Below are 16,516 nucleotides of genomic sequence, written 5' to 3'. Positions count from 1 at the left end.
AATTGTGCTATACAAAATTACTTAAGGAATGAAAGGTTTATTTGACAATAAAATACCGATTAGGTGTACTTGACATAAAGTTGGCAGTCGCGGAAGCACGGGGGGTGAACTTTATCAGCGACTTCACAGCGTCAAGGACATGTTGCAGCCTCTCCTGATGCTAACGCTACCTAACTTAGCTAGTTTTCTATCAGATGACAAGCAAGCAACATCGCTTCAAAATAGAACAAATCGTTAAAGTGTCAGTCTTAGTAGGTCTGTAATCTTGGTTGATATATAGTAACCCCCAAAAATGACTGAAAATGATGAGTTTACTAAAGATTACGGTTGTGCTAAAAATACCAGCGGTCATCAGCTGAAGTGAACACACACACGCATTATGTTATGGCCATGCATACAAGGTGTAATTACCAGCAAAAATAACTTTTAAAACGATTTTGAAGTAATAACATGGATAACAAGTAATAATAACATAAAAGAGACTTGTTTTACCTCAGATGATCCAGTAGTTTCTCCTTTAGACGACGTCAAGATCAATGATGCATAGTGCTTCCTGCTGTTTTTCCTCTAGTGGAGGGAGACGTCAACTCTTGATTTTTTTCCTTCACGTAGTAAAAAGAAATTCAGCCCATAAATCCCTTTAACCAATCATATCGCCAGAAAGCCTATGATGTGACGTTTTTGAAGTTTTCATTGATAAAATTGGTTGGGGTATGGCGGAGTTATTAGACTGAACGTCATCGGTACTGGGGTACCGAAATTAGAATGGGCCGTCTGCAAAGGGTTAAGTGAAGGAAACTTTTAAATCAGTCAATGTGTTTTTCCGGGTATGCCAATAAATAGCATAATGGTGGTTACACCCATCACTGGTTGATAATCATGACATCTCATGTCACCCATGGTCATATTTATTACCTAAGTCATTCAATTGTATTAGAAAATGTATGTATATAATGATAATACCTAACATATATCCATTTAAAATGTTAAAAAAGGCGATTATTTGCAATTTTTGGTGATATATCCGCCATCTTGGATTTTGGAACTGTGCAGTCCGGGAAAAAATTGGAAACAGGTAGTTTTGCAAACTATAGGGTCTGAAGAAGTGAAAAAACATAATTTGCAAAAATCTATATGAAATGTTCCAAACACCTTTTTTTGCTACATATCACCCTGCACTATAAGAAGCTAGTCCCTCAAAATATAATGCGATCGTTGAAATGCAAGGATAGAATAACGTTAGAAATAACACTATCAATACAGACATTTACATCGATAGTCTGCCGTTATAATTTATTTGCCTCGGGTGTACTTTGGAGTGGGTAAGACTGTTTTTAGTGGCAGGCTACCACATACCGTTGACTTGCGCTAGCCTAGCACCTGTGAACTCTGCAATTAGAAGGACTGGATGAAACGTGTTGAAAACGGTCTCCACTGATAAATATCACACTTGCTTACTTGGAAATGAGGTCCTATGTACAAAATCCTGAACCACCCCTTTAACAGCAACTATGGCTATCGGCTATGCGCTAACACCAGTCAGCTGAGTTTAATTAGCGATAACGTACAGAGATGGTTCCGTAGCCTCTTTGACAGCTCAGTGACATTTGGTATGTAACCTATTTATGTTTTTGCCAGCTAACTTTTAACATGATCTTCATATTCATTGTGATGCTATCTCGGCCTCATGCACATATCATGCCATTGTGTTGTTTAGAACACACTGTGAAATAAAGTTTTCACCTTACAACTTTGCTGATAACATTTCAAATAAATGCCAGTTAGCGCATTAGCAAGGATATTGTGTAAAGTATACTGTTGATGTTGTTTCATGATGAGGCACCGAATCCACATTGTTATTCGATGCAGTTACTACCGTTTGCGTCGGCACCGGTGCCATATTAGAACCGTGTTTCGGTGCCCAACCCTAGTGTTGTGTGTTTTCACTAATTCACGGATTGGGATAAATGCAGAGATCAAATTTCCCAGATCAAAAGAGTATACTTATACTTATATCAATCAGCAATGCTGCTAAGGGACTGTACGATATTTAGCCGGAGGTGGGGTCGCCAGACGATTGGGTTAAAAAACCCTGGTCAAACGATCGGGTTAAAAACCCTGGTCAAATTTTTCCTAGGGGCCTCCCCCCGGCTCAAAAAAAAACTCCTAGGCCCTCCCCCCTACGTGAATCAAATAAAACTGGTCGAAAATGACGTTTACAAGGTTAAAACGGCCAGCAAATGTCATAAGGACACATACACACACACGGGTACACACCAGTGTTGCGCAGGTTTGGTCAAAAGCGGCCCGTGGTCGCCCGATATTTTAATCAACCCGACCGCAACTCGAACCGTGAATATTAATTAGGACAAAATTATACCCGGCCCGCGATCCGACCCGCTTATTTACAAAATGTGTGCTTTTGGTTATAGCCTGCATGCAGTGTGACAGTAGGCCATTTCTGTAAAACAAACTAATTTATTTGCGAAACTTTATGCAGTAGAACTACACGCAGTAGGCATGCAGGACATAATGTTTGCGCAGGAGAGAGAATGAGAATAAGAGCGCAAGCATGCACGCAACCACCAAGGATTAGAACACTAGGATAAGATTTGAAGGCCATGGACATACATTTTTCTTTCGAAAACAGAAATGGTGAGGCAAGGTAGGCAAGAGAGATACATTGCTGGTCAAAACGTTAAAACGTAACGTAAGCGTAAGAACTGGTTTATAATGCTGAATGAAGCACAAAGCTGTTTAAAGGCACAAACACAACGAACTAAGGTAACTTTTATGCATGCGCAAACCTATACATACCGGTAGATATGGCTGTGTAGTCTGTGCCATAACATTTATTCCTGCAGGCTGCCCGTTTTGGCTGTCATACTTTTAAATGGCTTCGCAAGAAGTAGGCCTACATAGACCATAACTTGTATTACTGTCATCTTCTTTAAGAACTTTTCCCAATATTTCTCATAGCCTATATCGCTTTTCCTGAAGGGGTGTCTTTATTATTTTAACTCGCGTCTTCAGCTTCTTTACTGTTGACTTTACTGTATTGATGCTTTACTGTATTGAGGCTAGCCTTCTTGTGATATTTTAAGTAGGCCTATTTGTAGAAAATATATATTTAATTAATTTTAACTGACCCGCCCGCAAATGACCCGAATATCATTAAAATATTTTGTTTATGACTCATAACCGCGGGTAGGGTTGCGACTTTTTGGAGTCGCCCACTCTGTCAAAGAGACGTGAATCATGTTTTGGCCTACAAACCTTTTAAAATATCGAAAACGGATCATTGGTCAGGGAAAAAAAATATCATGGATCAGGAAAAAATAATTTTCCTCGGCCCCTCCCCCAGGCCCCCCCAGGGCCAAAAAAATTCTCCTGGGCCCTTCCCCGACCGCCCCCCCGGTAAAAACAGTCCCTAAGAGGTCTCTTAGGCCCTCCCCAGACGACGTTTTCGCACGAGTGCTCAAGCGTGTCGTCACTGCTTTAGAGCTATAAATGGCTGTTCCACAGAGTTCGCCATCTGCAGCGTTTAGTTCGCCACTCTCCAGTAAGCTGATCCCCACAGTTAATAAGGCAATATGAGAATGTATAGCAACTCAGTTAGAACCAATGATTTATTCATAATGATTTTTCCATGTCGTTCCACTCCACGAGTTGGAAAGTTCAAATGAAATTTATCCCTCATAGTGTTCTGGCTAAATATCCCCTCCCTCTTTCACATGTCCAAAACAAAAACTCATGACATTTGTTAGTGCTCAAAAACCTTACTGATGTGTTTTTTGTGTACCCATATGTGATGAGTACACGGAATGATGAACAAAACAAAAATAAATAAGCAACGCTTTCCATAAAGTGTTTTCATCGTTTTACTACCAGATCTACAGCTTACAGTGCATGTTGGGTCTACTCTATGTACAGTCAGGAACCATATTCATCCACCATATTTCCCATGGACGCATATTTACAATGACAAATAATAGCCATAACGACCTTCAAAATCTCTCAAAGGAACAGACGATTAAACACACACGCCAAAAAAATACAGTTAAGAGTCAAATAGATAATTGATACTTTCTTGATAAATAGCTAAATAAATGCAAAGGATAGTTACATTTTTCCTTCAGGGAATCAAAGGCATAGTGTCCAGAGGGCATAACCCAACAGGTGAGGACACACCTGAATGAGGAGCATTGGTGGAATCCAGTCTCACGTGTTCTTCAGTGGAGGAGCTGGCCATGAAGCAGGGGTCAGTCCCTAGGTCCACACTGGAAAAGTCTTTTATACTATTCTGGTGTCAGACCTTCAGGAGTCATTCCCCAGCAGAGGAAAATTGGCAGCATCGGAAAGGGATACCCAGGTTATTATGACGCTGTGGACATCTGGAGGCTATGTCTCCTGCACGGCTATCTATCATCATACATTAAGTGCTTCCCAACTTTGTGACTTATTCTCATCGATCAATCATTTAAGACTGGCTTGAATACACTCAACATTGTTTTCTTTCAAATAAAAAAAAAACCCTGTATGCTCACCTTTTAAAAGAAAGACATTTCAGTGGTTGTATTCAAAAAGAAAACTCAATGAGCTGTTCAAACCCTCACATCACATTGGTTGGATGTGATTGCATCTTTAGAGAGGATAGTAAAGGTGTGTCGAGACTGCCATATGCTGCAACCTGAATTCCCTGTAGTTGTTGTGGTGTCCACTCAGCCCAGGACCCCGCGGGGTCAGTCTGTTTTGTGATTATCTGGGCTGCTGACCGCGGCTCTTTCCACCCACTCTCACTGCTCTGCCATCACCCCGCTCCTCCTCAGTACATCACAGCACCCTTTAAAAACAGTCTTCCAGCTGCGGAGAGGGAAGAGAGAGAAGGAATGAGTGAAAAGGGAGAGAGAGAGAGACAGACAGAGAGAGAGAGAGAGAGAAATAAAAAGAAAGGAATACAGTACCATAATGAAACAAAAGTCATACAAGGACTGCAGCACGCACAAGAGAGTGATCACCATGGATTCTGTGTCTTTTTAGTGAATGTAAAGGCTAATGAGGTTAGGTTTAAAATCCAGCAAATTTCAAACAAGATGAAAGCTTTACCACAAAAGAGGAGATATTCAAACAGACGGGGGAAACAAAGAACGGTCGAGAACATGCTTGACTACAGCGCAGGAAAAAAAATGACAATAAAAGGGAGGAAAGGGGGGGAAAACCCTTTGAAAGATTAATTACTACATGTAAATTATGCAAATTATGTCCATGCAAATATTTCATGAGGACAATTACGGGAGCAATTAATTACTGGCCCCCACTGCTTTTCTCTTTTTTTTCATTTTCATTTTCATTTTTTTACTTTTCTACTTCATTGACATTCAATTCAATTTCCCATCCGCTGCTCTGGATGTTTAATCTCCCAACAAAGAGGGCCTTGTCACTCCCCGAGAGGTCACATACCAGGCCACAGGGGAGATGGTGGGGAGATACAGAGGAGATTGGCACAAAATGGTGGCAACGCAAAGACTAGCGATAAGCAGACGTACGTTTGGGGTTTTAATCTGGCAAGACAGGACTATGAAGCTGTGGCCTGGCCTGATGTATATGTTGACAAATAAAATGTTAGTATTTTTTATAAGAACGTGAAGGGGTTTAGCAATCCATTTTCTCTGTAGGGATGTCTTGAGTTACATATTCAGTCAGAGGATCGTGTCAGTTTCACATCTGTGCATAAATAAGCTCACAGAAATTAATTTCAGATTTTTCTCAAAGAGAAATGGTGGAAAGCAATCTACTGTGCAGCAGACAATTAGCTGATGACAGCATACTTATGGCTTACCAAACCTTCCCTCTGGAGTCCATATCAAATATTCCAGCCTGAGTAGACTGACTATATGTGGCACAGGTTTGAGGCAATGTGTTTGCGTATTGTAGTCTTTATTTCAGTGAAGAGAAAGGGACAAGGGACAGACCTTGTATTGCTCTGTCTGTATCAGCTCTGCCATCACTGTGGTCACTCTCTATTTCCTGAGGGGAAGGATCTGCAAACAGAGACAGTACCAGAGACAAACCATCAGTCCCATTCACTCAGTTACAACACTGAACTATCATCAGTCCCATTCACTCAGTCACAACACTAAACTATCAGCAGTCCTATTAATTCACTTAAATACAAGACACAACCATGGAATGGTAGTCTAGGTATAACAAATCTATTTTTCTTTTTTTTAGTAAACATAAAGAACGTTTATATGTAATTAGAAGTTTATTAATGTAATACCTCAAAAATACAAAATACATAGTACTGCAGCATAACAGATTTTCTATAGAATTTCAAAATTGCACCTCGGGCTGCATCGATACAAATGTTGAGCTTGTCCTTGGGTTTTATTTGGTGTTCACACGGCAACATTTAAAATGGAACAAAACTTGTAAACAAGACTCTTACTACATGTGCGATTTAAACTACTCTCACATTGGTCAGATTGTTGCTTTGATTTTGACAGATGTGTTTGTGGTTTAGTGTGTTGAGTTATGGTATGATGTGGTGTGGTGTGGTGTGGTGTGGTGTGGTGTGGCGGTGTCTGACCGTTGGGTGTGGCGGGGCTGGCCTGGCCGGAGGTCTGCTGCAGCGTCTGCTCCACCTGGTCCCTCCTCTTGGACTCAAACTCCAGAGCCTCCTGCAGCCGCCGCTTGCTCTTCTTCTCCTTCTTCAGGCGCTTCTGGATCAGGGCTGGGGTTCGCCATCACACACACACACACACACACACACACACACACACACAGACAGGGATATATATATAGGGTTATATTCGCCATCACACACACACACACACCACAGACGGGGATATATAGAGGGTTATATTCGCCATCACAAAACACATATACCACAGACGGATATATATATACAGTAGGGTTATATTCGCCATCAAACACACACACATACCACAGACAGGGATAAGTTAATAGGGTTATATTCGCCATCACACACACACACAGGGTTATATTCGCCATCACACACACACACACCACAGACAGGGTGGTCATTTGTCAAAGTTAACTTCTTATTACATTACAATACACAAATATTGTCTATCTATTGAAAACAGAATTATTTCAACCATCATTTTTATATTTATATATGTCTAATTTAGAAATTGACAGCCACACATGACATGTTGCGGAAAAATCCTGATTCCTTTGCCCTGATAATCTCAGTTAAGATGTCAGGGAAAACTTCATTAACAGTAGAGAGAGGAGAGGCAGATGAAACTTGCAATCAGCAGAATCACACAGGGAGGCTCCTACCCAAATCGCTCTGATGAACTGTGTGATTATTTAAGATTCACTAAGCTCCTCGAACTCCAAGGAGTATCATCACTGTAATACTATTTACAGAAGCTTTTTTTCCCTCTGTGTGGTAATATCACTGGATGAGAATTCAGTTCCAAAGGGGTAATTCTGCCTAATGGTGTCTCTGCTAACTGAGAACAATGCTGAGCTTGCAAGTTCCACTTTGCAAGTCCCCATGCAAAGACAAGTATTAAAACAAGGCAATAAAGGACTGTCTAATTAAACACAGCTCATTTGTGGCATGTTTGTGGTGTGTGTGCGTGTCTGTGCATGTGCACTTGTGTATGTGTGTGCCAGTGTGTATGTGTTTGTGGCATATGTGTGTGTGCGTGCTGGTGTCACGCTACAGATTTGTATTGTGCTGGGTGTCAGTGGCTAATTGATGTGTGTGTGCAGATGGAGAGGAGACGAGCAGCTTTCCCAGCAGCAGTGCAGAGCGTTCAGAGACCGCGCACAAGCACAACCGTCTGCAGCTCTCACATCAGCTGTGTGTGTTGTGCTAAAAATATAATTAGTGGGGCTCATTACAAAGTAAACCCCCTCTTTATTAGATGGGCCAAGGCATAATGAGAGCTGCAATGAGGAGGAAAAAGGAGTTATTTCCTAGTATGCTGTGTTCTTGTTTTAAATTGGGAGTATTTATTATGAGGGTCCCACAGAACGTTGAGATACAGTGTTGTTAAAATCCACTGAAATAACGTTAATAAAGACTTACCGGTAGGCTACTCCACACACTCACGTACATTTTAGGGGCAGCCGTTGCCTACTGGTTAGCACTTCGGACTTATTACCAGAGGGTTGCCGGTTCGAACCCCGACCAGTAGGCGCGGCTGAAGTGCCCTTGAGCAAGGCACCTAACCCCTCACTGCTCCCCGAGCACTGCTGTTGTTGCAGGCAGCTCACTGCGCCGGGATTAGTGTGTGTGCTTCACCTCACTGTGTGTTCAGTGTGTTTCACTAATTCACGGATTGGGATAAATGCAGAGACCAAATTTCCCTCACGGGATCAAAAGAGTATATATACTCTACTATACTAAACATACCATAACTTGCTGTTCAGGTTCACATAAGCAATTTAACCGTACTCTTCCCTGTGTCTCCTCTCTCTTTATCACACACACACCTCGGTTCTTCTGCTCCACACACAGCTGTCTCTCGAGGCTCTCCCTCAGCTCCCTCTCCCGGAAGAGCTCCATCTTGAGCTCGGTCTTCTCCAGCTGCACCTGCTTCTCCTGAGCGCGCGCGTTATCGATGGCCACCTTCAGCAGACCCTGAACACACAGGGCAGAGCAATTCAACGAGGGCAAAGCACACAAAACAGCAATAAGATATGCATGTTCAAATGTGTGTGAAATAGACTGATACAATGAGTGTGTGTGTGTGTGTGTGTGTATGGGCATGATTCCAATTGTGTTTGTGTGTGCAGTGCACACTTATACACAGTGAGATGTTATGGTAATAAAGATCAAAGGTGATCAAAGGTGACAAATCTAAGGTGCTTGCTGGGCATATGTGTGTGTGTGTGGTTAATAAGAAACACTCTTCCAACATATATAGGTATAGGTAGCTTATTGTGATGTGTCTAAATGTCTGATGGCTGCTTTACATTGATTGAGGGCTTGAGAAGGAACAACAGGGTGGCGAATGGGAAATACTCATGAAGCTTTTACATCGCATGAAGCCACTTGCCTCTGAAGTGCTACCGTCCTCAAAGAGTGGCATGTTCAACAGCGAGCATGAGTGCATGACATTGAGAAAGAGTGTGTGTGTGTGTGTGTGTGTATTATTATTACAGTATATCTCTGTGCGTGGGCATGGAGGGCCCTTTCACCTGTATGTTGGTCAGCAGGGTCTCGATAGATGAGAGTCCCTCTGGGAAAAGCAGAGGGGAGGGGAAGCCCAGCTGAAGTGCTTGGCTGGACGGTGGGAGTCTCTCGTAGCTCTCCCTCAGTGTCGGGGGACACAGGTGACTCTCGTCTGAGGGGGCAAGAAAGAGCAACATGGAGCAATTCAGAGACCTGCCTTAAGACTTGCAGCAGCTGGAATTGCCTTCGCCTCATATACATACACAGTGTAAGCATACTTTAGACACATGTTTGATTTCAGTATTCCCATTGTTAAGCATGGCCAATGTTTGATTTCAACAGTCCCATAATAAAGTATTGCCAATCATAATTGAACACAAATGTGAGAAACCCACAAAGGAAGAGCAGCCATTTCCCCCCCCCCCCTCTTGGTGAACGCGTCGCTCTGCGTGTTCCACTGGATGTGCCAGAGTGAATGTCAGAGAGCAGAGCTGGACTCTGCGGATGCTGCAGTCCCTGGGAGTCGGGCCCTAGTGATTCTAATGCGATCCGTGTCGCCGGCGCTGAATAAATGTCAGCCTGCTCATTTGCTGAGTCAAATGAACTCAAATATCTCCTTTCACCTTTAAGCAGTAAATCCACAGTGGATTCCGTTACACAGAGGAGAGAGAGAGAGAGAAAAAGAGACAGGAGGGGAAGGATGGCACCAAATAGATTGTGTGTATGTCTGCATGTGAGAGAGAATGAAAGAAAGAGGAAGGGAGGGGAGGGGACAGAGAGAGATAGAGAGGTAAGACTTATCCGCACTTCAAATGAAACAGAAAATTAAATTAAGTCCATTTCTTTTTTTAAATTTCAAATAAAGCCTCGCTCCTGCACATGTAAGGATTCTCTGAGGTGAGGCTCATTGTCCATTAGAGTCTCTCACCTGTGCTGCATAGATAATATAGGTCTCTGCTCGAGCCATTATCTCCTTGCTGCTGATGGTCAGCACAGCAGGCGAGTGTGGAATTACTCGTATTGTGTGTGTGTGTGTGTGTGTGGGGTCTCTGGCTTCAGGAGCAGATGGGAGGTGAGTAGAGAGAACATACGCGTGTCCAAATGTATGCGGGAGTGCACAAGACTGTGTGTCCAATTGTGTTTCCATGCGCATGTTTATACACAGTGGGGGTATGTGTGTGTGTGTGTGTGTGTGTGTGTGAGAGAGAGAGAGAGAGAGAGAGAGGCGAGAGAGAGTGAGCACATCTCTGCAGTGCTAATAACATGTGGTGTTGATGCTAATGAGAGGCCTTGAAGGGGGGGCTGCTAAAGGTGACTTTCTCCTCAAACACTGATGCCAGATTAGCATAGCGCCACGCTAGCATGTGTTTCCAGAGGTCTCTGACACACAGACAGACACACGCACACACACACGACACACACGCACACGCCCCACTCTCCATTCCCACTGTGCGGTAGATCTCAGCCCATTACTATCATGGCCTGATTAATGCAGATCTCCATCCTTTTGACCCACACTCATGAATACTGGATAACTATGTCTTACTCTTACATTCCACAAAGAGAAGCCGTATTTTACACTGCACTGACATGTAATTGTATCAAAACATTGAGACCTCTGCAGCAATATACATACTGGTAAGCTGCTCAGTTATTACAATACTGCAATTCTACATTTTTCATAGAAGTGAAGTTTAAAAGTTTAAAAGTGAATAAGTATGATTCATTTACTTATGTGACTCTAATGGCTTATGATAAGTATGATTGTAGCTTTTTCCAAAATCGGTCTAATTCTGATTAAATGTTCTAGTCATTCTACTCTTACGCAACCTCTGCTCTCATTACCCTCACCCCCAGTAGAGCATTGTATTTGGGTCTGTCCATCTGTGTGTGTGTGTGTGTGTGTGTGTGTGTGTGTGTGTGTGTGTGTGTGTGTGTGTGTGTGTGTGTGCGTGCATGTGCGCACTAGCATACGTGTATGTGTTTGTGTGTGTGTCCCCGCCCACTTAAAAAATGCTGTGATTTTTTCCTCCTGTTGATCCAGATGCATAACCAGGGCGAGGCTCTACCGTCGCCTGATTACTCTTGTTAAGTGTTTTAGTAGAGGCAGCAGTTTCAAAGATCAGAGATGAGTGGTTTCACTGTAGTTATTATTTACACCATCGCCATCTATGTTGGGTAGGAATCACAGACCGCACACATCAATCAGGCCACGTTTGCAGATTCTGGAAAGTTCCTAAAGAGAGACACTTTATCAGGCTGAATGTTCCCAGCTCTATGATGAGCTCCTCATGGGATATCCATGCCTGGTGTGTTGAGATATTGCCTCGCCAGGCATGCCTGATTCTAGATACCAAAGCTCTGTAGAGAGTGAAGACTTAGTGAGCTTAGCTCTTATTGTGATACGCACATACAGTGTATAAACACATATAGCTGCACTGGTAAATGATATCCGCAGCTGCAGAGTGCAGTCTCCTCTCTGTGGAAGCCTACTGTAGTTGGCTGCATCACAACAAGCAGATGTTCGGATCTCACCTTCACTGGGGGCCGATAAAATCTGATTAGATTACACTCTCAGCCCCACCCGTCTCCCAGCATGCAATGTGCTGACCAAAGCATCTTTCCCCTCGTCCGCCCCAATCTGATCCTCACATCTTGGCAGGGCTAAAAAGCGTCCGTCACACTCAAGGTGTCTCAAAAATGAAAAACCTCTCCATGTATTCATTCCTCCTCCCCCGCAACGTACGTGCACGTGTACACACACACACACACACACACACACACACACACACAGACACACCCTGTGGCATTCCTGAAAGCATCCTGTTTCATGGAATGTGATTAGCAGAGTGCCGTGGTGTCGGAGCACGAGCACTCAAAGGGAAAGAGCCGGGACCCTTGTAGCTGAACTACGGTGCCCCTAGAGGGACAAATTGTGCGGCATCAGCAGTTTTTGGCCCAGCAGCTCCTAAAATCTGATTGATCTTACAGCGAGTTATTATTTAGCACACGTACACTCTCTCACTCTCTCTCCCTCCCTCTCCCTCTCCAGAAGAGACCACTGGCAGGCTTGTTTGATCATAAACAGCTCTCCTCCTGCAAGGTCACGCGTTCCCTTTTTTCTTACTTTCTTTTCCTCTCCGCCCCCCATCCTCTTTTAAATCCTTTTGGTGAAAGGGGGCCGTAAAAAAGAAGAAAAAGAAAAAGGCCTTTGAGGTCTGGCGCCTTTGACACGCTCTAGCCGAACCAGGGCTCTGTGCTTGTGACACTTCCAGGGTCCCTCTACGGAGGCTAAGAGCCTGAGTGTCACTCCAGTCAGTGCCGGAGTGTGCAATCGAGCTGTGATTGATCGCAGATAGTCCAGCGCCACACTCCCTTTGAACAGATTCCCAGAAACACTGAATCTCTCGCCTTGCACAGGCGATTTCAGGGAAACTTGTGATTTAAGTGCATTTACAGTTAGTGAAGGATTACTCATGAATCAGCAAGTGAGCAAAGGCTTTGATCACACAGTCACCATTTTATGCTGGTTCTTTGTAAAAACTATAATGACCCAAATCTGCACTACAGATTACAGTTACAGGGGAAATTCTACATATGTTAGCAAAGCACAATGATGTGAAGTGATCCGTTTATGTAGCCTACTAAATGTCAAAATACAAAAATATTAACAATTACATATTTAATGATTTTTGTTACAGAAACAACCTCAGGATTCATCATTGATATGAAAAATTGTGGAAATGTGCTCACAGCTAACCTCAAAAACTCATTTGTAGAAAATCTCTCAACTAAGATAAATGGGAATATAATACCCTCAAACCTTATTAACTCACATTTAATGATTAACCAGACAAGCACATCATTCTACAGACCTGCAGCTCAGGCAAAGCAAATGGACAGATACAATCTGAACCATTTTTATTGTCCCAGCTTGTTTCCTGGTGACACTTAAGCCCAGGATTGACTAGTAAAACCAGGATTTCACTTAAAGAAATTCAATGGGAAAAAATAACAAAATTATGTGACATTCTGCTCATCTGAAATACTCATTATTGGATTCAACCCACCGCACTCCATGTAAGAGGGTGTCTGGGCATTTCCGAAGGTAATCAAGTTTACACTTATTTCTGTACATACAAACGTTAGCAATCAAATGCCTGGTATTTGCCTACAAAAAGAAAATCATCGCATTGGAAAACCTCCAGATTGTGTGCAGTAGAATTAGGATGCGTTCATCTCACTAATTTAATGCACCATATAGCATCTCATCACCATCAGCGCTCTGAGTCCCGTGTGACTTTTATTAGCACGCCACTACTCTGCTCATCGCCACCGCTAAATGTTATTGGTTTTGCTCCTCTCTCTCTCTCTCTCCTCTCTCTCTCTCTCTCTCTCTATCTCTCTCCTCTCTCTCTCTCTCTCTCTCTCTCTCTCTCTCTCCTCTCTCTCTCTCTCTCTGCCCTGTCTAACCATGGGTAAATAAAGCAGATCACCGCTGGCCCCCACTGCTCTCTGTGATGAGGGACCCCCCACACAAACCAGCAAACACACACAAACCAGCACACACACATGCACACACACCACACATAAACCAGCACACACACACTGACACATGCACACACACCACACACAAAACAGCACACACACACACACACACACACAAACAGCACACACACACACACACACACACACAAACGTACACATGCTCAAGCACACACTGACACATGCAGCAGACACATGCCACATGCACACACATGGACACACCCTTACCCACCCACACACACACACACGCACACACACACACACACACACACACTGAGCACAAACGTTCATGTCTGTGCGATGAGTAAATTGTGCTGACTACTTGCCCTTGCCGAGTCCTCATTAAGCTAATGAACGGCTTCAAATGCAGAAGCCAAACAAGGGTTCGGGGAGGTTATTACGAAAAATTACACCTCCAGGAGAGCACAGGAAAAGCCTTGTTCATTAATTCCCGGTTCGGCAAATCGCTAACTAATTTAGGCCCACTGCCTTCCTGCCTTAATGGATTATTTTCATAAAAACGTGCTAGGTGAATTTTTCTCTCTCTCTCTTTCTCTCTCTCTCATGCACTCTTTCTCTCCGGACTCACACAAAGAGGACCCTGGCTGGGGAGAGCTGACGAGACGATGCTGTGAATTTAGATCAGCACAAATGAAGAGCAGCTCACAGTAAGAAGAGCACCCCCTGCCCTCCACACACACACACACACACACACACACACACACACACACTCCTGTGGAGTCCTGCACTCGGAGTAGTGCTCTATACAATAATGCAGACCCTGGAGTAGGAAGCTATTCAACATTTGCACTACAGGTCAAAAGTCTACAGGCACAACCAAAGAGGAGAGGAAATGTAATAGAATTCATGGAAATTCAACAGTAAAGGAAACCAACTCCACTTCAATTTTACATAACAACATTAACAATTCACATTGCTTCAGGGTGCTCAACTTAACTTGGCTATACTTGGAAATGCCTTGGTGACTTCCGTCCTAAGGACTGTGCACTGACCTTTCTCTGTGGGTGACCTCTTGACCTCTGTCTGCTGTCTGTTGTCGTGGGTGGCCAGGTCTCCTTCCTTGGGTCCTGGGGGACCACTCGGGGACAGTCCCAAGAGGGCGTGACCCAAAGATAAGCCATTCTGGTGGACATCTGAAATATCACACACAAACACAAATCATGAAGTTCATCCAGCTATCTTAAAAGCAGATAATATTAGCTTTTTTCCCCTTTGGGGCTGCCAATGTTTTCTCAAGAGGAGAGCAAGGGCATCTCTACAAAATCTTCTCATTCAGACAAAACATATGAGGGACTGTGGGAGCACAGTGGACTCTTTTCTTGTGTGGAATTAAAGGAGTACTCACTGAGCTCACTGAGTAATCTCGGTAAGAAAAAAAGTGAAAAATAAATAAATAAATAAATCAGTGCCACCTAACTCAAGTGATCCTGCTAGTGGCTATACAGCCAGATGGCTACAAAGCTAGCTTTGTGGGAATCACTTAAACTGTTACAAGTGCTGTACAACATGAACAGGGTCTTTACATGACACCACTATGCATGTTTAACTCAGTAATTGTGAAACAACAATACAAATCCAGTGTTTGTACAGGCAATTCCCTCGGTTGCTTCATGTAGCCTAAAATCCATACCAAAGTCGAACTTAAGCCTTCTCCCATTTCCACTGAGAAAAAAAAAGTGAAGTTTATTTAAGAAAAAAAAAAACGATGATTGAGCATTGCAATGGTTATATATTAATATATAACCATTGCAACCATTACCTCAGTACAGTTACGGATATTCCGAAGTAAATAAATGAATCAATATGGAAATACATAAATAAATGAATGAATGAATGAATGAATGAATGAATGAATGAATGAATGAATGAATGAAACGAGGTTGAAATACATCAATGAAGCAATGTGGATTTGCAGAAATAGATAAATGAAATAATGTGAAAATACAGAAATAAATGAATAAATAAATAATTGCAAAATTACCAAAATGTGCCTCGTAACGGGCTCAAAATCTCATTATAAGTGCTGTGCAGCATGAACTGGGTCCTTACGAGACACCACTATGTAGCCCCCTGGGTCCTTCCGAGACACCACTATGTAGCCCCCTGGCTGCATTAGCCTGCATTAACTTGAGTTAGATAGCACCCATTTTTTTTTTTCCCCTACCGACAGTACTTGGTGACCTTGAGCAACAGGGCTCTATGTTAAAATGTGAGTGTTCCTGTCAGGAGTCCTGGTTTACAAAACAAAACACTGACAGACACAGAATAATAATCTATGATATTAGGGACTAGGTGTTCTAATGCATCAATTTTTTTCAAACTGTTTATTGTTTATTTATGTTTAATTTATTCAGTGTATTCTTGTTTCTATTTAAACTGATATGATCTATGTAGATAGATACTTTATTGTCATATATGCATTTCTGCCCAATGAAATTCTTGAGAGTAACAACACAAATGTGACTTATTTCTGATTTAATCACCCCAGTTTATTTGTCTGTATGTCGTACGTGTTCTGTCCGACGAGCTCTCGGTGAGGGCTGGAGAGCTGGACACACTGCTGCTCTGGTGAGACGACACCTGACTGCCTGAGCGGCGGCCATCTTCCAGGGAGGGGGACGGGGACGGGCTGTCCGGCAGACGCTCCTGGAGGGGCAGGAAGAAATCAAGATCTCAAGTGGTTGGCTTGACTTTGCTTCGGTTGCATTGCCTGGCTGTGTGCTTATTGGGGCAAACAGAAGACGTGGTGAAAGTATGGTGGCAACTCAAACCTTTCTGATAGAGTATGGCACC

At 43.0% G+C, this 16,516-nt stretch overlaps 1 protein-coding gene across 1 annotated transcript in view; it reads right to left on the bottom strand.

Moving 5' to 3' along the window:
* Positions 1–3,863: 3,863 nt before the first annotated feature.
* dachc (dachshund c) overlaps positions 3,864–16,516 on the bottom strand; it is a 38,269-nt gene continuing 25,616 nt past the window's right edge. The window contains 7 exon segments of the mRNA XM_048235607.1: positions 3,864–4,863; positions 5,973–6,041; positions 6,590–6,733; positions 8,476–8,623; positions 9,184–9,329; positions 14,716–14,856; positions 16,234–16,369. Of these exon segments, the coding sequence (XP_048091564.1) occupies positions 4,826–4,863; positions 5,973–6,041; positions 6,590–6,733; positions 8,476–8,623; positions 9,184–9,329; positions 14,716–14,856; positions 16,234–16,369 (822 nt within the window). The 3' untranslated portion in view covers positions 3,864–4,825.

The sequence above is a fragment of the Alosa alosa genome, chromosome 23 (genome assembly GCF_017589495.1).
Source record: "Alosa alosa isolate M-15738 ecotype Scorff River chromosome 23, AALO_Geno_1.1, whole genome shotgun sequence".
NCBI classification, from domain to species: Eukaryota; Metazoa; Chordata; class Actinopteri; order Clupeiformes; family Clupeidae; genus Alosa; species Alosa alosa.
Note: the sequence above shows the minus strand (reverse complement) of the source record. Positions and strands in the feature narration are given on the sequence as shown.